The 27,677-nt window shown below is 37.3% G+C and overlaps 3 protein-coding genes across 3 annotated transcripts; 2 read left to right on the plus strand and 1 right to left on the minus strand.

Moving 5' to 3' along the window:
• Positions 1 to 14,934: 14,934 nt before the first annotated feature.
• LOC148543714 (uncharacterized) lies at positions 14,935 to 16,512 on the plus strand. Its single transcript, XM_088498674.1, has one exon. The coding sequence runs from the start codon at positions 14,935 to 14,937 to the stop codon at positions 16,510 to 16,512; it is 1,578 nt and encodes a 525-aa protein (XP_088354800.1).
• Positions 16,513 to 16,590: 78 nt separating this feature from the next.
• LOC148543715 (uncharacterized) lies at positions 16,591 to 17,325 on the plus strand. Its single transcript, XM_088498675.1, has one exon. It carries the CDS (start codon positions 16,591 to 16,593, stop codon positions 17,323 to 17,325), a length of 735 nt encoding a protein of 244 aa, XP_088354801.1.
• Positions 17,326 to 20,326: 3,001 nt separating this feature from the next.
• On the minus strand, positions 20,327 to 22,118 carry LOC148543716 (uncharacterized). Its single transcript, XM_088498676.1, has 3 exons — positions 21,365 to 22,118; positions 20,872 to 21,314; positions 20,327 to 20,791 (listed from the first exon to the last, which is right to left on the minus strand). The coding sequence occupies exons 1-3, from the start codon at positions 22,116 to 22,118 to the stop codon at positions 20,327 to 20,329; spliced, it is 1,662 nt and encodes a 553-aa protein (XP_088354802.1).
• Positions 22,119 to 27,677: the final 5,559 nt, after the last annotated feature.

Genomic DNA, 27,677 nt, shown 5'->3' on the forward strand with positions numbered 1-27,677 from the left:
TTATTTGTTATCCTCTAATAGTGAGTCATTTTCAAAGTAACGACGTACTTTCTACTTTATTTGAGACATTAACATTTGTGGAAGCGTATATAGAAATCATAAACTTACCACACCCACTCCTCTGTCTCTCCTTCACAACCATTCATGGCCTCCTGCACAACCCCACCTCCATTGAATATCATTTGCTACTCTCACTCCTTTTTCTCCTCCTCGCCCACCTCCCTTATATCTTTTAAAATTATTTTGATCAATAATATAAATTTTCAAATATAATTTTACTAGTTTAATTAATAATTGTATACTATTCGCATACAACAAAAATAATAAATTTTATAGGTACACATAAGTTATTTGACATTGTTATTGCATGACAGAAGGTCAGTTACATGATTTGACACTATAGTAGGAAAATGCTCTCCTCGTTTGTCAAGAGGGAAAAAAAAAGAAAGAGAAAAAAAAAAGAATAATTTATTTATTTTGGTATTGAGCATATGCCTTGCTTTTATTTTCAACCATAAAAACAGAGATTATAAAGTCGTCAAATACACCAAAAGTGTTATTTCAAGTGAAAAAAAAAGTTTTTATTCGATTAATATTTAATTAATTTTATCCTTTTTGTGCATACGCTCTGCGTCGTTCCTTTGTCATTCTGCCACCGTACTTCTCCTATCGTCCTTAAGTTCTTTATGTTTCGAACTGGATTGACCGGTTCGACTAAAAACTGGTAAACCGGTAGTTTAGGCGTTTCAGTTTGTTAATCCGATCGGACAGAAAATAACTTGGGTGGGTCAAATGCGAACCGATCGCAGTCAAATTGGGTGGGTCAAATGCGAACCGATCGCAGTCAAACGAACAATTGCGCACATCCACCAGTAGACCAGCAGTATGTTAAATCACATTAGAAACACTTGCATGAAGCTTTTTTTAAAAAATGCTCTTGTGTGGACTCAAATCGATCGCAGTCAACCGATGAACCATGTGTCTCCACCAGTAGACCAGCAGTATGCTAGATCACATTAGAAGCATCTGCATGAAGCCTTTTTAAAAAAAAAGCTATGATGTGAACTCGAATCGGTCACAGTCAAACAATGAACCGTGCGGCTCCAGCAGTATGCTAGATCACATTAGAAACACCTACAAAAAGTCTCTTTAAAAAATGCTCGTGTGGACTCGAACTTAAAAATGCTAGATCACATTAATGGCATTTATTTTTGTTTGGGACAAATATTTAGTGGTGGTGGTGAAAGTGGTGTGATAGGGGACCAAATCTTAATTTGGTGATAAAAGATGAGAAATGGAAAAAGAGCGAAGGTAATGGTTGAGAAAGGGAGTCCAGAAGGTAGTGTCGATGATTATGAAAGTGAAGAAGAGGGTGATGATAGATACGTAATAGGCAATAGGGATAATGTAGGGATTTTGATTCCATTAAATAATTAGAGATGAGAATTAGAAAAAAGTTGAAGATAAGTTTGCTATTTTATTATAGGTGTATGTTAAATTGTTAATCGAATTTGGATTTTTTAAATTTTGAATTTTATTTTAGAAGGTAAAGTACGATCTATTACTATTTATTTCATAAGTGAAACTAAAAAAAAATATGAGAAAAAAAATATTTAATGATGAGAAATCTCACTCTAAAATAGAAATTTAAAATTTAGAGGATTCAAATTCATATTAATCAACTCAACTTTTTTAACTAACTGTAAATTTTCAAATACTATTTTACTAATTTTAATTAATAATATTATACTATCCACGTACAACAAAAATAATAGATTTTGTAGGTATGAATATATTATTTTAATATGATAAATTTTATAGTCTTTATTATTTAGTATCTAAATTTTATTTAATTTATTTTTTATAATAAATTTTAAATATCTAAAAATATTTATTAATATTTTTTAATTAAATATTAATTTTTAATTTTTTTCTTAAATTAGACGCTATTTTTAGACACTATAGTAACTTTTTAATATAGTCAATTTTATAGTGTGTTGGTACTTAAATTTTACTTAACTTAATTTTTTTAATAAATTTTAATTTTTTAAAAATTATTTATTTTTATATCTTTTAAATTAAATATTAATTTTTAATTTTTTTTAATAAGTAGGTACCACTTTTTAGAATCTATAACATTCACTTTTTATATTTTCTAGCATTGTTATTGCACGACAGAAGGTTGGTTACATGATTTGACACTATAGAAGGAAAATGCTCTCCTCTCTTTGTCAAGACCAAGAGTGGAAAAAGAAGAAAAAGGAAAAAGGAACAATTTATTTATTTTTGGTATTGAGTATATATGCCTTTAATTTTATTGTCAACCATAGAAACAGAGATTATAAAGTAGTCAATACACCAAAAATGTTATTTCAAGTGAAAAAAGTTTGGAAACTAGTGTTTGTTCGATTAATATTTAATTAATTTTATCTTTTTTTTCTTGTTGAAGAATTTAATTCCTAAATTCTAATTAAAAAATAATTATATAAAATATATAAGATATTTAAATTAGAAAAATATTTGTATAAAAATTAAGTTGATCTAACTAAACTCAGAAAATTAATTTAAAAAGTGAGAGTTACTTTATACTTTATCTTTAGATAATGTACATCTTTATAATTTGAAATTTATTTTAGACTTACAGTTAAATTATCATTTGCTAACCGTAGAATGTATCATTGACCATATTTTTTTATATTTATTTTTCTCTTTTAAAATTGTTAAAATTTACACCATAAACTATTAACAAATTATTGATTATAATATTTCAATACGTTTTGCCGGTGTATATTTAACTCCGGTGAATTAGGTTTTATCGTCATACATTTTTCGGAATCTTTTAAATAATCAACATCTTAGTTTATTCTCTTTTATTCTATTCCACTATACAACTTCAAGCTACACCGTAAAATTAAACATACCACTTAAGTAAATCAGTGTCATAACATATATACACTATACAAAATTTAGAAAAGCTGAAAAAATTATTAGAAAACCCTAATTTGAGTGATGAATATAATGATATATATTCAATTTAGAGCATATAAGAATAATTTGCTGGGTAACTAAGTTGGATTGGTCTAATATTAAATTATTAGTCTATTTAAGTAAGTGTTAAAAGTTCGATTTTCATCTTGTGCATATAACAATTTTCAATAATGCTAGGGAACTAAGATGATTCTAGCCAAAAACCAGCCAAATGCCTCTGGGTGAATTCAAAACCTCTACGTGAATGGTGTTTATGCTAGGCATTAGGGTGCTTTTTTTCTTTGTAAATTGGATGGTTCTAAATTTGTTTTCTGATTTATCATGTTTTAGGCATTTAGAAAGGGAAAGAGGGTGAAAAGACGGAAGCTAATTAAATCAGTTTTCGTGATTCACGTTGCAATGATACTGAACGTATTTCCTCCTAATTTGAATGTGGTAAAGTATTTAATAATCAATATTTTAAATCATAAATAAATAAAATTAATTACTATATTTATAATTAATTAAATTATTTTGATTGATTTAAAATTGATTCCATATACTTTTCCAACAATTTTTTATCTAATAACAAACTCTTAAATGAAGTTTTGATTTGTTACAAATTAATCTTTGCCTTACCAAATTAAAGGATACCGTGCAGGGGTGGAGCCTAGTACATTTGGCCAATTTAATATTATTTTTTTTTTTACTACAGAGTCCTTTAATTTTTACATTGTTCCTCTAATTTTTTTTTTCTCTTTTTAAAATTATACTTTTTATGTTGGCCCCTCCAAAAAATTATTCTAGTTCCGTCCTTAATATCGGTGAAAAACAAAAAAAGAATAATTTTCTGTATATTAAAATCACTCCTTGATACCTATCTTTATCTCTTATTAGCTATAGCTCTTTGAAATCTCTTTGCTCTGAATATATTTTCTGGCAAAAACATTGCTGAAAAAAGAGTGAATTGTAGAGCTGAACGATAGGTTTACATGAGTTTAATTTGATTCTGATGAAAGAAAAAGCAAAATAGTGTTTACATATTATGATTTCCAATCACATATAAAACTAAATCCTTCATATGATTCCTAAGCTAAGATCAGTCCAGTATTTTCCAGCAAACCTAAGAATAAGTCATCATCAAGAAACAGCTGAAGACAAGAAAAAAGTCCAAAAAATTTTAAACTTAAAATCATACAGTCAGATTTTTTCCTCTCTGAAAGTTGGGGTTATCATTTTCATATGCAGATAAAATAAAAAATATTTTTGCATCTTAATATATATTTACAAAATTATTTTTAATTTTTATGGTATGTTATTTATTTGAGCTTATTAATCACTATATGTTAGTTAACAATGTAGGGAAAAGATGGGTTATATTAGTGGATAGCTGCAAATGTTTTTATTAATTAGACAATACATTATAAAATATTCGTATGCATACAACTCAAAAATTCTAATTGTTTCTCATTAATATATTTGACAACAATATTATATAAAATACTAGAATTAACCACTAGCTCACTACATAAAAAATTGGTTATTATGACAATTTTTTGGAATAATTATGACAGTTTAAACTGTCATTATATCCAAAAACAACGTTTTTTCAAAAATCGTAATAATTTTTATTATTAAAATGATGATTTTTTAAATATTTAAAACGGCAATTAAAACCGTCACAATTACGATAATTTTTTCTTGTTTAAAATAGCAGTTATATAGGACTACAAAATAACTATATAAATAAAAGTGTAACATAATACAGCTGCATACTTTGTATTGCCCAATAAAACTGAAATGCAGCAAAATAGCAATCTGTTAGAGTTTGTTTTGTATAGCTGTAGAGTTTGTTTTGTATAGTTAGTAGGTTGGTTAGTTTGTTAGATTTAAATTTTACACCACTAGTTAGTTATTTAATTTTTTCTATTTGTACAGCTATATATACTGCATATAGCTTTGACTCTTTGAATCAATTAAATTATTCCAAAATTCCTTTCTTTCTCAATCACAATCTCGTTCTTCTCTCCTCTATTTTCTCTACTCAAAGCTGCATCACAAGCCTTCTTCTCTTCAAGCTTGCTCTTGCAAATTATTTAAATTACAAGCTTGATACCATTTTACATGGTATTAGAGCCTCCAAAGTCAGAAATGGCAGATCAGTCATCAGATCCGAATGCGAGTCATTCATCGAATTCCGCTGCAGATTTTGAGAGATTCACTACTTTCATGCATCAATTCTCTCAGTTTTAAGCACACATTGGCAGATCCGACTCCTCTTCTGCCATTTCTGATCCGATCAGTCCTTATTTTCTTCATCCAGGTGAAAGTCCTAAAGCTTCTCTGATTCCGCTCCAGCTAACGCCTCAAAAATATTACCAGTGGTCGCACGACATGTGGAGAGCACTGAGATCAAAGAATAAGGTGAAGTTCCTTGAAGGATCGATTCCGAAACCGACCGAAGGCGATCCTACTTTCGAAGCATGGGATAGGTGCAATAATTTTCTTCTCTCTTGGATTAACCTCTCTCTCAGTCCTGATATCGCTAAAAGCGTGATGTGGATTAGTTCAACTCCAGATTTATGGAACGATTTGAAGCATCATCATTCGCATGGAGATGTTTTTCGAGTAGGTGAGTTGAAAGAGGAATTCTATGCGCTCAAATAAGGTGATCTCTCTGTCATCTCTTATTTTACAATGCTGAAGGCTATTTGGGAAGAATTAGAAAATTTACATGCCATCCCTAATTGTGTTGCTTGTGTGAGTGGTTGCTCTTGTGGATTAAAAATCGTTCGAGATCATGCATCTGAAGAATATGTTGTTAAATTTTTGAGAGGTTTGAATGAACAATATTCCACTGTTAAATCACAAATTATGCTTATGACGCCATTGCCTAAAATCAACACTGTGCTAGTTATGCTAACTCAACAGGAATGACAGTTGAATTGTGAGTTGTCTGATAGCAAAATTGTGACTAATTCTTTGGAAGTGCAAGCCTCAGCTGGAAGTGGTTCATTCCCAACGAGAGGCAGAGGCCGTGGGAGAAGTACAGGTAGAGGAGGCACTCAGAAATCCTATGGTCGAGGATACACTTCTAAGCTTTATAGCTACTGTAATCGAATTGGTCATTTAGCAGAAACTTGCTACAAGAAAATTGGCTTTTCTGCTCCCTTAAAACAGCGAGTAGCTAATCAAATAAGCACTGAAGGGACAGTTGAGAATTCTAGTGCTGAGATCATTGATTCTGGCTCAGATGAAAAGAGTAATGATATAGTACTTGTGTTAACTCCAGATCAGAAAGAAACTTTACTAGCCCTCCTCCAACAACCATTCATGCCAGCTTCCCATAGTGTTAACCACATCACTTCTTCAGCTACCCTCACTCAGCCAAAAGGTAGGCATTTCATGAGTATGTCATCAAATTTTAATAAAACCTCTTGGATACTTGACAGTGGAGCCACTGATCATGCATCTTACATTCAAGAATCTTTTAAAACTTTCTTTTACATGAAGCCGGTCTTAGTAAATCTACCTGATGCCTCCACCACCACTACAAACATTTGTGGCACTGTACAACTTTCGAACCATTTGATCCTTACTAATGTCTTATTCATACCTCACTTTAAATACAATTTGATTTCAGTTTCTAAACTCACAAAGTCATTGCATTGTGAATTAAAATTCACTGATTCTTCTTGTGAGATACAGGTACTCCCATCATTGAAGATGATTGGACAAGCTAAAGTCATTGGTGAGCTCTATGTGATGAATGCTCAACCCTGGAAGCTAACTACACCAGCAGTTCATACACCCTTAATAAATTTGACAGTGCAGCAGAATTTAGGAGCCTTATAGCATGCTAGACTAGGTCATCTACCATATAGCAAAATGTCCATAATGAAAAATACATTTCCATTCATCGAGTGCATCTCATCATCTTATGTGTGTGATTCTTGTCACTTTGCTAGACAAAAGAAATTGTCATTTTCTAATAGTAATACACACTCTGAAAGTCTTTTTGACTTAATACACATAGATATTTGGGGGGCCACTCTCAATTCTATCAACTTCTGGCCATAAATATTTTCTTACTATTGTAGAAAATAAAACAAGGTTCACTTGGATTTATTGCATGAAATTGAAATCAGAAGCTGCGAGGTTGGTGCAAAATTTTGTTCAACTGGTGCAAACCCAATTTCATAAAACTGTGAAACAAATTAGAACAGATAATGGAATGAAGTTTAAAATGAATTCTTTCTACAACTCAAAAGGAATATTGCATCAAACATCTTGTGTTGAGACTCCTCAACAAAATGGAATTGTTGAGAGGAAGCATCAACACATATTGAATGTTACAAGAGCACTTTTGATTCATTCTCATGTTCCAAAATGTTTTTGGCACTATGCAGTGTAACATTCGGTACATTTAATTAATAGACTGTCAAGCACTTACTTACAATATAAAACTCCTTATGAAGCTCTTTTCAACGCTAAACCAGATTTAACTTCTCTCAAGGTGTTCGGTTGTCTAGTTTTTGCCACTACTTTAAGTGCTGGTAGAAGAAAATTAGATCCAAGAGCTCGAAAATGTATTTTTCTCGGGTATCAATCAGGGACAAAAGGATCCATTCTGTTTGACTTGAAAACAAAAGAAGTTTTCATATCAAGGAACACTGAATTTTATGAGCACCATTTTCCTTTTAAACAAGTGACAAGCGATCTCCCTTCCATGCATCAACATCCATTGGAGTTGTCAAATTCTGACCCTTTTGCATTTTACTATGATAATTTCACATATAATACAGCTGCATCTCATCATGACACACCAGCACCTCCCACTATGAGCATTGCATCAGATTCAACTATAAGTTCTGCATCGCCAGTGGCATCTCCTTATGACATAATTACTTCTGCATCATCCTTAGCATTGGAACCAGCATCAGCACAAGCATCATTAGACCATACATCCACTAACATTGAACCTCCACCTACTGTACCAATTTTTAGAAGGTCTGAACGAGAAAGAAAACAACCGTTTTATCTTAAAGATTTTCATTGTTTCCACATTTCATCACATAGAGATCCAATGAATGCACTCCAATTACCTTCAACTTGTAAGTATCATCTTTTTCATCATTTGTCATATGCATTATTCTCTCCCAAGCACCTAGCCTTTACTTTCTCTCTCATAAATAACCCGGATCCCAAACACTATTCTGAGGCTGTCTTGCATGATTGCTGGCGGAAGGCCATTGAGGCAGAACTCACTGCTCTTGAGCAAAACAAGACCTGAATTATCACTCCTCTTCCCCCTGGGAAGAATGCAATTGGTTGTAAATGGATCTTTCGTACCAAATTCAATCCGGATGGCACCATTGAGAGACACAAAGCGCGGCTTGTTGCCCAAGACTTCACTCAAATTTTCGGAGTTGACTACATTGACACCTTTAGTCCCGTTGTGAAGATGAGCACCGTGAGGGTTCTCCTTGCCATTGCCGCAGCGAAGAACTGGCACCTTCATCAGCTTGATGTGAATATGGCTTTCCTTCATGGCGACCTTCATGAAGATGTTTACATGAAGCTCCCAAAGGGACTGCAGTATTCAAATCCCAAGTTAGTTTGCAAATTGACGAGGTCTTTATACGGCTTGAAGCAAGGTAGTCGCTAGTGGAACATCAAACTCTCTGCTGCTCTTGCTGACTTGGGGTTCACTCAATCTGAAAATGATCATTCATTGTTTACTAAATCCACCGGTACAAGATTTACTGCCATCCTTGTTTATGTGGATGATCTAGTGCTGGCAGGAAATGATCTGGATGAAATTCAGGCTGTTAAGATTTTCTTAGATGATAAATTCAAGATTAAGGATCTTGGCATCCTCAAGTTCTTTATTGGTATGGAGGTAGCGCGCAACAAAACCAGTATTGCACTGTATCAAAGGAAGTATGCATTAGACTTAATCACGGATTGTGGCTTACTTGGTGCCAAGCCAGCTTCTACGCCTATGGAGTATACTACCTCCCTGTCTATGGATTCAGGTTCTCCTCTTCCTGATGCAACCATGTATCGCAGATTGGTGGGCAGACTTTTATATCTTACAAATACAATACCTGACCTTAGCTATTTAGTTGGGTGCTTATCTCAGTTCATGGATTCACCCACTGATGCTCACTTGACGGCAGCCTATCGAATCCTTCGATATCTTAAGCAATCCCCTGCAACAGGCCTATTTTTCTCAAGCAACAATTCCTTTACACTGTCTGGTTACACAGATTCTGATTGGGGTGCTTGCAAAGACACTAGAAAATTCATTAGTGGCTATTGCTTTTTTCTTGGCAACACTCTCATTTCTTGGAAGAGTAAAAAGCAAGCCACAGTTTTAAGGTCCTTCTCAGAAGCTGAATATCGTGTCCTTGCTAATGGCACTTGTGAGCTTATTTGGTTACTCAAGCTGTTAAAGGAATTTGACATTCACCCTCCTCTTCCGGTTGATATTTTTTGTGACAATAATTCGACTATCTACATTGCATCAAGTCCTGTGTTCCATGAGAGAACCAAGCATGTTGAGGTAGACTGTCATGTGGTTCGGAACAAGTTTAAAGAAGAAATTTCTAATCTCAGGCACATTGTCTCTAGCGATTAACCTGCAGATCTTTTCACTAAACCCCTTGCTCCCAAACCATTTTCTCACTTGCTTTCCAAGCTGGGCTTACTTGATTTGCACAACCCAAGTAATACCAACTTGCGGGGGGCTGTAACATAATACAGCTGCATACTTTGTATTGCCCAATAAAACTAAAATGCAGCAAAATAGCAATCTGTTAGAGTTTGTTTTGTATAGCTGTAGAGTTTGTTTTGTATAGTTGGCAGGTTGGCACCACAGGTCAAAAACCGTTGCCAAACCGTTACCTAAAGTTTTGGGAACGGTTTTTCAATCTACGGCAACGGTTTTTGACCGTTGCGAAAAGCCTTGTTTGTTGTAGTGACCACTAGTTATTTAATTTTTCCTATTTGTATAGCTATATATACTGTATATAGCTTTGACTCTTTGAATTAATTGAATTATTCCAAAATCCCTTTCTATCTCAATCACAATGTCATTCTTCTATCCTCTGTTTTCTCTACTCAAAGCTGGATCACAAGCCTTCTTCTCTTCAAGCTTGCTTTTGCAAGTTATTTTTTTTGGTGACTTAAAAGAAAATAAACAAAAACTAAGAAAGAAAAAAAAAACAAGAAACTGCTTAAGAAAGGCAGTCCCGCTGAATACTACTCTCAAACTCCTTCCAAGGCAATGGAAGCTCCACTTGGGGAGAAATAGTCCTCATTGCAGTCTTTTCCATGATGTCTGCTACTGTATTTGCATCTCTCAAGATCAACCGAAGATCAGCACACCATTTCCAAGACATGATATCTCGGATTTTTAACACCAAAGGATTAATAAACCCAGAGCAATCTTGTAAATTATTGACAATAGTAAATGCCTCCACACAGTCTGTCTCACATATAATGTCTCTTTGTCCCGAGTCCCATGCTAAAAGAAAGCCTCTCCAAATAGCAAACAACTCTCCTTGCAAAATGCTACGACTCTCAATTGTTCCCAGACAGCCTCGTTGCCACCTTCCCTTCCAATCTCTGCTAACACAAGCAAAACTAACTCGAGCACCACTGCCAGGATAGCTAGCATCACAATTAATCTTAAAGGTACCCACTGAGGGGGGAATCCAAGAGCCACTAATGGTTGAGGGGATAGATAGTCGTTGCAACTCAAAAATATTTCGGAGCTCCTTTTCTAAGGACAAAGCCATACCAATCACCTTGTCTGTGGTCCAATGCTCGTGAGGATGAAAGATCTCGTTATTTCTCGAACACCAAATCCACCAGAGACCAGAAAAGAATCTAAAAGGGCGCTGTTTGCTACTATATAAGAACCAACTCATCAAATCCACTGGTTGATCGGAGATCCCTAAAGCTTGCCAAACAAGTTGGGCTTTTGGACAATCCCGAATACAATGTAAAACCGATTCCTGACCTGAGAAACATCGTGGACAGCTATCCGTGTGCGAAATGCCCCTCCTAAAACGAAATGCAGCAGTAGGAAGAGCCTCCCGAAGACATAGCCAGGCCAAAAATTTGTGCTTTTCTGGAACATGTTGACGCCAAAGCCAAAGCCAATTACCCCTATCCTCCCAACTAAAAATCTTCTTACTGAGCCACAAATAACCACTATGAGCATCATAAACCTTTGAGGCCGCACCAGTCCAACACCAACCGACCTCTGAACCAGCTTGAACATCTGGGTTGTAAGAGTTAATGTTGCTCTGCAGAGACTGATTCAGATGAGAATAGATATTCTCAAGGTTCCACTGTCCAGATGACCAAAGGTCCAAGATCCTGAGATCCGAATCAGAAATGTGAACATAATCCATCTCCTGACATAGTCGCCCCTCTCTTCTCCATTTAGAAAACCAAAAGTTCTGTTCCAAATCCCCAATGCACCAACTAAAACCTTCCTTCAGGATATCCCAAGCTCGACATATACTCTTCCAAACATAAGATCCCCTTCCTCGAGACCGACTAAAACAATCAGCCTTAGAAGAATGGTATTTCTCCGTCAACAGTTGAACCCATAGCTTGTCGGGATGGTGAAAAAGTTGCCAAACTAGTTTTTCAAGAAGAGCAATATTGACACAAAAAGGATCTCTAATTCCCAGACCTCCAAACTTCTTAGGAGTGACCAACACTTTCCAGTTAACTAGATTCAGGCCTCTACCATCAGCTTGACCCTTCCATAGAAAGTTTCGCATCATGGATTCTATCTTATTAGTTACCCCTTTAGGGAAGAGAGATACTTGCATGCGATAAGTGGGAATCGCAGTCACTACCGAGTTGAGCAAACAGAGTCTGCCTGCCTTATTAAGCAATCTCCCTTTCCAGCTGGCTAGCCTTCCCCGAATCTTGTCCAAAACATCGTTGAAAGTTGCGCGTGTCACCCGAGAGTGATTAAGGTTCACCCCTAAATACTTGCCCAAGTTCTGGACGAATCTGATGGAGGAGACTCCAGTGAAAATCTCTTTTCTTGTCGCTGAAACATTCCTGGAGCATAGCGCTTTAGATTTTTCCACATTAACCTTCATTCCAGAGGCTCTGCAGAAATTTTCCAAAGCTACCATTACAGTTTGAACTTGTTGTTTTTCAGCTTTACAGAAAAGAAGCAAATCATCGGCAAACATCAAATGAGAAATTCTTGGACCCCCTCTAGAAACCGCAACTGGCTTCCACAAGCCCTTATCAACTTACTGATTAATAGAACAGGACAATCTCTCCATACACAACACAAACAGATACGGTGATATAGGATCTCCTTGCCTGCTTTTGCAAGTTATTTAAATTACAAGCTTGATACCATTTTACAAAAAAGATAAATAAAATGATGACTATTTTTTGTATTTGTAAAGAAGTAGTTTAATTATTTTACTAATAAGTAAATATTTGATTATTATGCTGCAAAAAAAAAATTGATCACTTTATTGTGAAATGTTTGATTATTTTTGTGATTTGTATTATTTGGTTAAAAAAAATTATGTTAAACACCTATAAATATATGATGTCCAATACGGTTAATATTTGATATGTTTATATATCGGAATAATCTTTGGAAGATCCATTTGAATTTGTAAAACCTATATAGAGAATTGATTATTCTCATTGTTTTTTCTTCAGAATTATGATTAAATTCCGCATGAAGGAAACTGTAATGGAATTTGATGAGCTAGCGTTGAACAGTAATGATGTATTTTATAGTGCAGTGGAAGCTCACAAAGACAACACTTAGAACTGTAGCAATTGAAAAACGTGGTGAATAAAATAGTAGGGACAATGAAAATGACAATGCACATAAGATAATTAAAAGGAGAATCCCAATTCCCAGATCAATCTATTTAACACATAGAGCACAGTATATCCCAACAACACACATGAGCATATTTTGGCCAGAAAAAAGCTTCAAATGAAATCATGAGTAACAAGAATGACACTACAAAGGTCACACTCAATTTCCACCACGAGGACGAATTCTATAGGATAACTAACCAGATACTTAAAAGGGAAGTTTGATGAATAATTCCCTTCTTTTTTAGGTCATGTCAACGCGGAAAAAAATTGGAAAAAGTTGATCTACAATATTAAGACCACACTAAATCAAGTTGGGTTGATTTAGTGGTTAGTTTATTAGTTCGTTTAAGTAAGTGTCGGCCTGTTGGGGGTTCGAATCCCATCTTATACATGCAGCAATTCATTGACCGATAACAAACCTTTAAATGAAGCTCTAATTTATAACGAATTAATTTTTGGTCTGCCGGGTTAGCAGATATAGTGAAAAATCCCAAAAAAAATTACATTAAGAGCATACTTATTTTTATTTTTTTTATTGTCCTAAGAGCACAATTATTTATTACTTAACTTTAAATTATTTTGGGGAATTTTATTATTATTATTATTTTTTATAAAATTGACTTATATTGATATAATTTAAATTCATACGCTAGACCTCCTAAAAAACTTGTTATGGTGGAAAGGCTTTTGCAAATTAAATTGGACTGAAAGTTATATCTTGTATAACACATTTAAATTTTTTTCACATCAATCTAACATTATTTGATACATTTTTTTAGAGTATTTTAGGATGAATATAATTATGATAGTTATGGTAGTTATAAAACTTTGGCATCAATTAAAAAGTGTATTTAAATTTAAAGTTATATTTTTTATAGTGAATACTATCATGTCCTCTCTAAAATAAAGGGTAAATAACTCCATGTGATATATATAATGTTTATAATTATAATTAAGTTGAATGTTAACCATAATAATTAGGTATATGTTATCTACTTTTTTTTTTCTCTCTTGTGATTATTGAAATTTAGTTTAGCACTCCCAGTCTATAATGGTGGTGGTGGCTGTCACTGCTGGAGAAATCTCTTTGCAGTGAACTCACAAACCCATCAACAAGGTGCAAGTAATATTCAGCTCGTTACACGTGGCAACATTTGTGCTACTGAGGTACGAATTTCTGCTACATAAGCACAACTCCTTCCCAACTAACTCAGCGTACACCCATTGCGCCTCCTCCACCCTCTTTTGTACGGTGATAACATCTTTAAAGTTCACTATCCACAAAATTTTTGTCCCATAAAAGTGATTAAATTCTTGTGCATAATTGTCACCTTGCAAATCCTATTGTTTGCAATTGAATTCGACTTGATCTCCACCTCATCGACAACAATGTCTTTAATCTCATGAGGATCCGAATCTACCATCCCTTGAAACTTGTATTTGACATCATCAACAACAATGTCTTTAACTGTGTTTATAACTTGAGGATCTGAAGAATCTTTTCAAATGTCTTTATGACTTCTGATGTGTACCACGCAATAATCGGCATTCGAGTTCAGTTACCGACCGACCTTAAAGGTCGGAAACAAGTAAAACAGAACAAACAAACTCTGCCTCCCAAAAAGCAGTCTCTGAAACTGAACACACTACTCAATCACGTCTCCACACTCCCAAGAGATATCCATAACGGCACTGACCAGGAATATCGGAACTAACAAAGCTCACTAACGAACCCAAAACACCTATAAATCTGACCACTCTGATTCAGAAAGACTCAGGTTCTAAGTTCACTTCTAGTTATTACTCTTTATTCACTAATTGTTCACACACTTACTTGAGCGTCGGAGTGCTTTGTGTAGGTACTCCCGCCGCCGTGTTTCAGAGGACCGAGGCCAAAATCACCCCGTTACGCTTGAACGACGCATAACTCGGCCGCGTATCCAAGTGCTCGCCTGAAGATTATCGACCTCGGTCATCACCGACGGAACATTTGGCGCCCACCGTGGGGCCATCTCTAACCCCACTTTATTTCCACTCTCTTTTCTTCTCTTGTGCAGGGCCCATTAATTTGATGACATGGATGACAATGGAGTTCCTCAGCCCAATCAAGCCGAACTCATGGCCCAGCTGGCCGAACTACAGGCAGAAGTCAAGAGATTAGCTGAGCTATCCACACAAAACAGCAAGCCAGAGGAAAACAACTCCAAAGGTCCAACCCAAGGTCGAGCCGATCTAGTGGGTGTCAACCCCCCCAAGGAAAAGCTGACCTTGGACAATCCGTTCTCTGAGGAGATAACAAACTACCAAATGCCAAAACATTTCACTCTCCCTTCTTCTCTTGAGCCGTACAAGGGGATTGGTGACCCCCGGGCTCACCTAAAGAAATTTCAATCTATGATGTTTTTTAACGGACCTAACAATGATCCTGTGCTTTGCAGAGCTTTCCCTACTTACCTTGATGGGGCTGCCCTGTTGTGGTTTTCGAAATTGTCTGCAGGATCAATTGCCTCCTTCGAAGAATTAGCTAGGTCATTCATCGACTATTTCGCGGCAGCTCGGATTTACGTGCATGGATCGGACTATCTCAGCACCATTCGCCAGGGCCCACAAGAAAGTTTAAAGGACTACATGACCAGGTTCACAGACGCCACCATGGAAATACCTGACCTGAACCCAGCCGTCCACCTACATGCCCTCAAAGCTGGTCTCAGGCCCAGAAAGTTCAGAGAAATCATCGCAGTGACCAAGCCAAAAACACTGGACGAGTTTCAGGAAAGAGCAGCGGGACAAATGGAAATCGAAGAGCTCCGAGAAGCCGACAAAACAGAAAGGAGGCCGAGGAAAGAGGATGACAGATCTTCCAGATCGGCAAATGCTAAAGACCTCGGTAGATCATTCAAGCTCACTCCGAAATTCGACAACTATACCAAATTCAACACAAGGAGGGAAAAGATAATCAAAGAAATACTCAATGCCAAGATTATAAAACCACCAACCAGAGCAGGAAGCTACCAAGACCAAAGATTCGTTGATAAAAGCAAACATTGTGCCTTCCACCAAAAATATGGCCATACAACCAACGAATGTGTGATAGCCAAAGATCTCCTTGAGAGATTGGCACGGCAGGGCCTCCTGGACAAGTACATTGAGGGCAGAAAACACAGGAAAAGCAATAAGGAAGAACGTCAACAAACCTCGGCCAATAAAGACACCAACAAGTGGTCGAACAACAGCCCACCCAAAGGCGTCATAAACTGCATATCTGGAGGATTCGCAGGAGGGGGCGAAACGATCTCAGCAAGGAAACGAAGCTACCGTGCAATGTTAGCAATCGAAGAAACAACACTGCCAAGCAACAAAAACACATCTGACCTAGAAATCACGTTCAACCAAACTGACATATGCTCGACCGCTCCAAACTCGGACGACCCGGTGGTAATATCCATCCAAACCGGCGACCTTCTGGTAAGAAAAGTCCTGTTGGACCCAGGTAGTAGTGCAGATGTCCTCTTTCATTCTACCTTCTTAAAAATGAATCTGTCTGAGAAACTAATACAGCCTTCGTCCGGAGAATTAGTAGGATTCTCTGGCGAAAGAGTACCAGTCAAAGGTTACATATGGCTAAGGACGACGATGGGAAATAACCCATTATAAAAAACCTTAGACATACAATACCTAATAGTTGACTGCCCCAGCCCTTACAATATTATCCTCGGACGACCTGCTCTGAATATGTTCAGGGCAGTCGTATCTACTTATCATCTGTGTGTTAAGTTTCAGGCTCAAGATAGCAAGATAGCGATAATACATTCTGACCGACAGCAAGCTCGGCAATGCTACAATGCTAGCTTAAAAAGATCGGACATAAGCCACAAACAAAGTGAGGTCCACTCAATAAATGGCACAGAAATCTTGTCCCTGGCCGAGCTCGATCCTCGAGGAGATACCCAGGAAAGACCTCAACCAGCAGATGAGCTACACAAAATCCAGCTAACCCAAGTCCCGGGGCAGGTAACTTACATCGGCCAAGCACTGAAAGGACAACAAAGATTGGAACTGATAAAATCACTACAAGACTACGCTAACTTGTTCGCCTGGACCCCGGCAGATATGCCTGGCATTAACCCAGACATCATCTGCCACAAGTTGGCCACAAACAAAACAAGCCGACCTATAGCCCAGAAGAAGCGAAACCTCGGCGTGGAGAAATCGAAAGCGGCCTTAGAAGAAACAGAGAAGCTCCTCAAAGCCAACTTCATCAAAGAAATCCGTTTCACCACATGGCTCTCAAACGTAGTAATGGTAAGAAAAAATTCAGGTAAGTGGCGCATGTGCGTCGACTTTACAGATTTAAACAAAGCATGTCCTAAGGATGCTTACCCTCTGCCATGCATCGATAAACTTGTAGACAACGCCTCAGGTTTTAACAGCTTGAGCTTCATGGATGCATACTCTGGGTACAACTAGATTCTAATGCATCCAGAAGACCAAAGCAAAACAACATTTATAACTGAGCACGGTAATTTCTGTTATAGAGTCATGCCATTTGGCCTAAAGAATGCAGGTGCAACCTACCAGCGTCTGATGGACAAAGTATTCCGACATCAAATAGGTCGGAACATTGAGATCTATGTGGACGATATGGTCGCCAAGACACTTAAAGATCGAGCACACTGCGACGACCTCAAGGAAATATTTGAACAGATTCGAGCATACAATATGAGATTGAACCCAGAAAAATGCGCTTTTGGAGTCCAAGGAGGAAAATTCCTAGGATTTATGTTGACTTCCAGAGGAATTGAAGCAAACCCTGAGAAATGCAAGGCTATACTCAACATGACAAGTCCCAAGACGATAAAGGAAGTACAGCAACTAGCAGGAAGGATAGCCGCTCTCTCTCGATTCTTACCCGCGGTATCAAGTCGGTCACACCCATTCTTCCAGACGATCTTAAAAAACAAACAATTTCAATGGACACCAGAGTGCGAGATGGCATTCGCCGAACTTAAGACCCTTCTATCATCACCTCCCGTATTACAAAGACCTGAGGTCGGCAAGCCTCTATATTTATACCTTTCTATTTCCAATCATTCCGTAAGCTCGGCCCTCGTCATTGAGACAGGAAGGACTCAACAGCCAGTATACTTCGTCAGCAGAGTAATGCAACCAACGGAACAAAGGTACCCAAAAATAGAGCAGCTCGCCCTGGCACTTGTAGTCACGGCAACAAGACTAAGACACTATTTCCAAAGCCACACAATAGTAGTAAGAACAAATCACCCATTGAGGCAGATATTAACAAAACCAGAGCTAGCAGGACGATTGACCAAATGGTCAATTGAACTCTCAGAGTTCGATATTCAGTTTCAGACTAGATCGGCCCTCAAGGCACAAGTTCTCGTCGACTTCATCACAGAGATGACCCCAGACGAGCATATGGAAACATGGGAGTTACACGTGGATGGGGCATCAAGCCGAGAAGGAAGCGGGGCTGGCATAATCTTAAAGGAGGGAAATAAGGTGGTAGCCGAGCAAGCTCTCCAATTTCACTTCTCGGCAAGCAACAATCAGGCCGAATATGAAGCCCTCATAGCGGGACTTAAGCTCGCCTTAAGCTACAAAGCGACGAACTTAACGGCACATTGCGATTCCCTCCTGGTGGTCCAACAAATCCGAGGAGAGTTCCAGGTAAAAGACCCTTTGCTAGAACAATACTGGCTCATAGCGAAGGATCTAATTTCAAATTTCAGTTCTTTCACTATATTACATGTACATAGAGAACACAATGTCAGGGCAGACATACTATCTAAACTCGCCGCCACGAGGGCGGATACACAAACATCAACATTATCACAACACACACTCACAAAACCGAGCATTGACCTACTATGTATCGAAAACATTAACCACCTCCAGGATTGGAGGAAACCTTTTCTTGAATACATATGTACAGGTACCATACCCAGAGACGAGCTCCACCCTCAACAATTCAGACGCAAGGCAAGCTTCTATACGAAAATATCAGGGGAGCTATACAGACGAGGTTTCTCACAACCACTACTAAGATGCTTAGACCAAGACCAGGCCAGAGAAGTAATGAACGAAGTTCATGAAGGAGTATGTGGAAACCACATTGGAGGACGAGCTCTCACCGCAAAAATAATCCGAACAGGATATTACTGGCCGACCATGAAGAGAGATTGCATAGCAAAGGTCAAAGCATGCGACAAGTGCCAGAAACATGAGGCCATCTCAACAAAGCCAGCCGAGATACTACATAGCATGGAGGTAAGCTGGCCTTTCCACAGGTGGGGACTTGACATCCTCGGCCCTTTCCCAACAGCACCTGGACAGGTAAAATTCCTTTTGGTATCCATAGACTACTTCTCAAAATGGATAGAAGCACAACCCTTAGCAAAGATAACAGCCGAAAAGGTACGATCCTTTATTTGGAAAAATATAATATGCCGATTTGGAATTCCAAAAGAAATAATATCAGACAATGGTAGACAGTTCACAGACAATAAGCTCGGATTATTCCTAAAAAACTTTAATATTCAGCATCGTTTTAGCTCGGTAGAACACCCACAAACTAATGGGCAAGCCGAAGCTGCTAACCGAGTTGTGTTGCAGGCAATAAAAAAGAAGCTCGACAATGCAAAGGGAGAATGGGCCGAACTCATCCCCGAAGTACTGTGGAGTTATAACACCACAGCGCATAACACTACGGGCGAAACACCCTTCAAGCTAGTCTATGGCTCAGAAGCATTGATACCTATTGAGGTCGGAATACCGACGTTAAGGACCGAGTTATATAGCGAACAACAAAACCTAAATGCCAGGAATACCGAGCTTGACCTAGCCGAAGAGGACAGAGAAATCGCTGCCATCAAACAAAGAGCCCAAAAAAGAATCGCGGAAAGGAAACACAATAAGAAGGTGGTACCGAGGATATTCACGGAGGGCGACCTAGTGCTCAGACGAACAGAAGAGGCCAGGCGACCTCCAACACATGGCAAACTCGCCGCAAACTGGGAAGGCCCCTTCCGTGTAACAAAAGTGCTCGGCAAGGGTGCATATCAACTCCAAACACTACAAGGCAATGACATGCCAGGAAACTGGAACATCTCTTCACTCAAAATGTATATATCATAGTTTGTGTACAATTGCGAATGAAGGTACTCTTTTTCCCCCTTAGAGCTTTTTTCCCAAAAAAGAAGGGTTTTGCCTAAGGAGGGTTTTAATGAGGCCGAACGCCCTATGCATCCAATGAAACGTGACAAAATTCCTCTAAAGCAAAATTTAACAATGACAAAACAACATACTATTAAACAAAATCACCAAATATCATCAAACCGGCCTAAACATCGGCCAAATACCACACAAGGTTCAAAAAACCAACAAGGTCTAAAGTTCAAACAATCAAAGTCAAAACAACAAAGGTTATAAATACATTACATAGAACAAACTAAGAAGGAGCATTCTCATCATGCTCCTCTGCAGTACCATCTACAACCAATTTTCCACCTACAACTATTTTTGTCATATCAAGCTTATCGCAATCAAATTCAGGGGCTAGCAAAGCAACCTGACTCACAGCACGATCAAAACCATAAGAAAACATCTCCATCCCCGCTTCCTCTAGCTCATGAACACGAGAAGTAAGCCGACCTTTGGCCACATCATGCTCCTTAACTTCAGTTTGCAACAAACGGATCTGATCCCTCAAACGAACAACCTCATCCTCAGCTTCCTTCGCTTTAGCCACAGCACTAGTAGCGACCTCATCTTTTTCCTTCACAACTTTCTCCAAATCAGCAATCCAAGCTGTATATGACTTCTCTAGTGTAGAAGCTTTGTCCACAGCTTCTTGATGCTCAGCCCCAACGCACTCAACAGTCCGACCAATACAGAGCAAGCGAGAAGCAACCACCTACGAGCATTTCTGACGTAAGAACAATACAAAAGATCGAAAGAACAAGAAACAAAAAAAAAAAAAAAAACAAGACGTACCTGAACGAATTTACCAAGCACTTCCATACCAGCTCGGCGAGTCATAAGCATATCCCCAGGATACTGCGAGGCCCTCTCAGAAAGCCCCACAAAGTTAAACTGCTCGCTCCAAAGGGAATGCGAACTAGAACCAGCAATGAAGCCATGAAGCTTCTTCTGTCGATCAAAGGCAAGTCCACTACCACCCACAACCTCATGATCACCTTCAGAAATAACCTCCAAAGAAGTATCATCCCTCTTCCTTTTAAATGAAGATGCAGGATGCGCAACAAATGAGAAAGCCTGCTCACCAACATCCTTCCGATCACCAGTACTTCCAACCCCTTTCTCCTTTTTCTTGTTCAAAAAAGACTGCAACTTGTTCGGATCCAGTAAAGGAACTCGGCCACCTGGAAGAAACCACCAAACGTTAGATAAACTCGGAAAATGCCCAACACTTAACAACAAACATCAGAAACATTACCTATATAAGCCCTTAAACCCTCATTATCACCCGAATCATATAAACGCAAAATATCAGGAATAGACAAGCATTCCCCAGCAGCAACACTCTCAACAAGAAAGTTCATCACAAACTCCTCTTCCTCACTCCTCTCAGAAGCTTCAAGGATTTGAGTCGGTTCAGAGCACCAGTAGAGAGGAAATTTCTCACTCAGCTCATCATCCAAATAAAAAGGATACTCAGACTCAGCCGAACGGACTTTGACAAAAAGAGATTTGAAGTTCTTGAAAGAGGACTTATAAAGAAGGAATACAGACCGACCCGGAAAACTACTGAAACAAACCCACAATCCCTTACGAACCCCCTTTGCCTGAAAAAGAGAGAAGAACAAAGACAGCGAACAAGGGAAGGAGAGGAATTCCATCAGACATTGAAATGCGCAAAGAAATGCCCAAGAATTTGGGTGCAACTGTGACGGAGCACAGTTTAGCTGAGTGAGGACGTCACACTCAAAAGAAGAAAAGGGAAACTTCACCCCAAGTTCAACCATGCATGGAGTATACATATAGAAATACTCCCAGTCACCCCTTCTCTCACAAGCCCTATCACTACTGGAGCAGGGCTGAAACTCAACAACAACACCAGAACCTCCCCTCACGAAATCAATGCCCCTCAAATCAGAAAGGGATTCGATGCTAATGAAGGAAGATGAACGAGTCTTCACATCATCCTGAACCCAGTGATAGGGATCATCTTCCCTAACCTCAACAGCCTTCAACTTTTCTTTCAATTTCTCTCCCGCCATGAAAGAATATACAAAGACGAACAGTCAAAGAAGAGTCAAGAAATGCTTACCTTTCGAAGACATAGCGAAGATAAGAAGATTATGAGCAAACAGTGTAATTTCCAAAACAAGAAAAAATAACTATTATTGCAAGCCCACTAACAAAGTGGGTAATTTAATTCACACCCACTAGCAAACGTGGGAAACCAAAACGGCAATAAGGAGCAATAAAAATGACACGACTTGCGAAGAGACAAGTAAAACCCCTTTCAAATTTTTTCAAAACAAACTTAGCCACGTATGAAAGACAAAAAGCTCGCCTACCGACCTATACGGAACGCTAGACGACTTGGGGGGCTATGATGTGTACCACGCAATAATCGGCATTCGAGTTCAGTTACCGACCGACCTTAAAGGTCGGAAACAAGTAAAACAGAACAAACAAACTCTGCCTCCCAAAAAGCAGTCTCCGAAACTGAACACACTACTCAATCACATCTCCACACTCCCAAGAGATATCCATAACGGCACTGACCAGGAATATCGGAACTAACAAAGCTCACTAACGAACCCAAAACACCTATAAATCTGACCACTCTGATTCAGAAAGACTCAGGTTCTAAGTTCACTTCTAGTTATTACTCTTTATTCACTAATTGTTCACACACTTACTTGAGCGTCGGAGTGCTTTGTGTAGGTACTCCCGCCGCCGTGTTTCAGAGGACCGAGGCCAAAATCACCCCGTTACGCTTGAACGACGCATAACTCGGCCGCGTATCCAAGTGCTCGCCTAAAGATTATCGACCTCGGTCATCACCGACGGAACAACTTCTATTATAACGGACCATAAACTCTCCTCTACCTTCAAGTGCATTAATTGCATTCGTAAAGATCTCTTCCCCTTCATAAAACTTATCTGATAAATTACTTTTAATATATATATCACAAGATAATTTATCCTTTATTCCTTTATTTTAGAGAGGGTATAATTCACTATTTTTTATTATTTGTTAATAATTCTTTTTATTTTAAAAAAAATAAAAAATTATTATAAAATTAAAAATTGTTGTCAAATAAGAAAACAAATATGACATTATTAATTTTAATTATACTTTCTAAATATTATTAAAATTTTATAATTACCGCAACTTTCATAAATTCACCTTTTTCTTTTATATATATATATTTTAAACTATTGTGCCATTGTGCTCTAATTTTCTTTTCTCTTCGTTGTTGGATCTCCTTTACGTGAGTATGGGTACAATCATCTTTTAAGTTTTATCTTGTTTTTTATATTCTTTGTCGGTGTAATTTGTTATTCCCTTTTGCTTGATTTCCATAAACTCTTCGATCCAAATTTGTTTGGAACAAAGGGTAATGTCCGTGTTCTTCGTGACCAAGTAATAGTTCTCACTTATACAACAATAATAAAATCTTTAATTTTCTCAATAAAATTAATTGTTTATTAATTAAAAATATTGATTCCCTTCAATCTTCATGTTGAAATCTTGAAAGGGATAGAAAGGGATAGAACTTTATTTATATCAAATTGAAATCTTGACCAAATATGACAAGACACCAATCACACTATAACCATCCCCACACCACATTAGTAAATAACCCATTGAAAGAATGAAAATATTATATTCACACAAAAAAAAATTATCATATAGAGTTTAATTGTGATATATTGTTAGTATAAAACTGTTATATATATATATATATATATATATATATATTACATAAATAAAAATTATTATTTTTTATATTAATTTTGTAAATGGTCATTTAAAAAAACGATTGTGATTGTACGACTGTACGGTTAGTACATTAAAATTAAATTTTTATCATATATTTAATTTATTTTTAATATATAATTTATATTAATAATTAATTTAGTGACTTACTTTTAATATACATATAATATAGTGTTTTAGAAAAAGCAACAAATGCAACTTCCTCTAACGAACTTTTGCTTACTTCTAATAACTAACTTCCTAAATCTAATATACACCATTACTTATTATAGAACCATCGAGTTGTGTTTGTTAAAGTCAAAGAAGGCACGGAAGAGATGTTGAATAAACTAAATTTTTAATTAGAATGAAGTGTTTTTTTGTCTCAAATATTTTAAGTTAAAATTGAAAGCGTCTTTAAACTCTTTTTTTTATCTCAAATTTATCTTTAAAATTAGGAATCGTAGTAATACTATTTTTTTTTTCACAAAATATCAATTTTCAAATCATTTTATCCTATATTAATTATATATATATTTTTTAGGAGAAAGTTCAGATGCAGTCAACTTCATATGAAATTGATAACTAAGAATTATTAGATAAAAATTTAGTCAAACCAATCAAATTATTTAATGAACTCCACTTAAGTTTTTATTTTTTAATTTTTAATCTCCAGCCTTTCTTTTTCAAATCATTTTCTCCCACTTCATCTCAACCATGGAAGCACTCATCTTTTCACCTTCTCTTTTATCATAACCCCTCCAACAAACAAAACAATGATAGCCTCAGATCTTTTATCGGAAACGATGAATCACACAACCACACACTCTGTCTCCCTTTAACTTCACCTTCTCCTCCTCCATTTACTTATCTTCTGTTTCAATTACACATTTGTGCAGAACAAAACCAAAATACACTCATAAAAACTACAGAAGAAGCATCCTCCAATGTAGTAATATTTTTGGATTTTGCTGTGACCTAAATGGTATTAAATGGCACACATTACAATGTTAAAACAACACAACACTACTTAACATTTGTCTCAAGTTAGTCGAGTGATCAATTCACTTGTTTGCTTAAGTATGTCAAGTTAGGGATACCGTCAACAACTAACTTAACCATTGTCTCGTTTTGCATGAGTATATATAACTATGATAGAGCTTTTATATATGTTTACTTCAATTTCAGCAAAATTTACGCTTCAACTATTCAATCAATAAGTCTCCTCCACATGATGATTTGTTTTCAAATTTTGTATATTGATGTTGTCTGTTAAGGAGTAGTTAGTGCTCTTCTTTTTATTTTTCTTTTTTGTTGTTCAAAACGAAAGGTTGAATTAATCTTATCAAGTTATTATAGTATTAACCGAAAAGGGCAAAGTCTACAAGGACATACATTTGCAAATTAAAGAGATGACGAGTTGTGCAAATACTTGTTAAGTTGTTATATGCAATAGTGGCATTAATTTCCCCCTAATAATTGATAACCATTTGTATTGGAATCATTTGAGTTGCGTATTCAAGAATTGATTAGCCGACAGTAGTATTTGGTCACTACTATTTGGCAGAAGATTGAATGATACTATGCAGAACGATAAGGCGGTCTTGCTGATCCTATGAATCACTCATTAAATCATTTAACATCAATATTGGAGGATGATGTTTCTTGTAGAAATATTATTTAAGCATATGCTATTTATTATTCTAGTCATACCAAGTTGAAGGGTTTAGGTTCCATACAAGTATTTCTTTTCAATGTTGTGGTCGTGGTCGTGCGTTCGATTTCCACAGATGGTGCCATTGTTTGTCAGTTTGTTGAATAGGTTGGTTGGGTGAAACGGTTGATGGTGAGTAGCGGGACTTGAGCGCACTCGTCACGGATAGAGATGACGTCCACAAATGTCGGTAGGTGGGGTCACCTGAAAAGACACTCCGATGCCAAAATAAGAATTATGAGAAACACTGAAAACTTAAACGAAATAAAGAATGCAAATCAACTGAAATAAAGCTAAGGAAAACTCATGGTTGGGTTGCTTCCCAACAAGTGCTTATTTACCGTCACTAGCTTGATGGTCAACTCCTCTAAGGAGGAGGGTCATAGACTCATAGGGGCTCAGATATTCACCCCTCACTGTGAACTTCCTTCCTGTACTCTCATGAATCAACTCAACATGCTCTAGAGATAGGATCTTATTCACTTTATGTGGTAGGACTGGATTTCTAGTGAATACCACTCTCATCCCAGGTGAGAAGTCTTTAGTGGGAATCTTTTTGTTCCTCCATCCCTTCGGTACCTTCTTCTTGGGACCCCCTCCCTCCTTAGTGGGTGGTGAATGCCCAACACTAAACTTCGGTGTGTTGTCAGGGGGTACTGTATGGGTCTCCACCAAGGGAGAAGGCTTAAACAATGAGCTCTGCATGCAAGTACTTCCTTCTCCAGAGAAAGGTGAAGGTTTAAAAACCTTGAATACCAAATAGTCTTCCCATAGCTTCAAGACTAATTCACCTCTCTCAACATCAATTAAGGCTCTTCCAATGGCCAGAAATGGTCTTTCTAGTATGATAAAGTCATTTGCATCTTCTCCCATATCAAGTACTATAAAATTTGCAGGGAAGAATAGTTCTCCAACCTCGACCAAGACATTTTCCACTAGTCCATATGCCTGTTTCATATATTTATCAGCCATCTCCAATGCTATCCTTGTAGACTGTGCTTCTTGAATTTGCAGCTTCTGCATCACAGACAATGACATCAGATTAATACTTGAGCCAAGATCACAAAGAACTTTGTCAAAAGTGATATTCCCAATAGTACAGGGAATTTGAAAGCTCCCTGGATCTGGCATCTTGTTTGGTAGCTTGCTCTGAATGAGGGCACTATATTCCTTGGTCAGCACTACTGTTTCATCTCCCTTTAAGGCTTTCTTCTCAGAGAGTAAGTCCTTCATGAATGCAGCATATGGAGGCATCTTATCTAGAATCTCAACAAAAGAAATATTAATTTGTAACTTTTTAAAGACTTCCAAGAATTGAGAGAACTGCTCATCCTTGGTCTCCTCTTGGAGCTTCTGAAGGTGTGGTGCTTCAGGCTCTTGGATAGGTGCTCTATGTGGGGCGTGTGGCAATGTAACTCCAGCCTGTCTTGAAGCTTCTTTCTCCTCTGACCCCTTAGCAACTTGCACCTTCTTCTTTAGGATGGATTCATTATCCATTGTGAGGGCCTTACATTCTTCTCTTGGGTTTACCTCTGGGTCACCCGGAAGAGTGTTGGGGGATTTCTTAGGTATCTTCTTACTCAACTGACCTATTTGTACTTTCAAGTTCTGAATGGAAGCTCTAGTTTCTTGCATAAAGCTATGTGTAGTCTTAGAAAGTTCTGCAACTAGAGAGGCCACGTCAGGAGTATTCTGAGGCTGAGTGGATGCCTGCTGTTATTGAGAAGCTTAAAATTGGCGGTTGTTAAAATTATTGAACTTGTTCTGATTGAAACCGTCTTGAGGGTTGTTGTTGAAGTTCTGCTGAGGCTTCTGGGGTTGCTCTTTCCACCCAAAATTAGGGTGATTCCTCTATCCTTGATTGAATGTATTCGAATAAGGATCATTATTAGAATTTCTAAAAGAATTTCCCATATAGTTAACTTGCTCAGGAGTGGGTTGAGCATAACCATAATTCTTCCTTGGTTGAAGCCTCCACTCATGTCATAGGATGCATCTTGAGTACTAATAGTCGAGACTTGCATCCCACTCAAGTGCTGAGAAATCATATTGATCTCTTGTGACATGATTTTTTTCTGAGTCAGAATGGCATCCAGAGTGTCCACCTCTATAACTTCTTTCTTCATTGGA

This window comes from Arachis ipaensis, chromosome B9 (assembly GCF_059453495.1).
Source record: "Arachis ipaensis isolate K30076 ecotype BB chromosome B9, ASM5945349v1, whole genome shotgun sequence".
Classification (NCBI taxonomy): domain Eukaryota; kingdom Viridiplantae; phylum Streptophyta; class Magnoliopsida; order Fabales; family Fabaceae; genus Arachis; species Arachis ipaensis.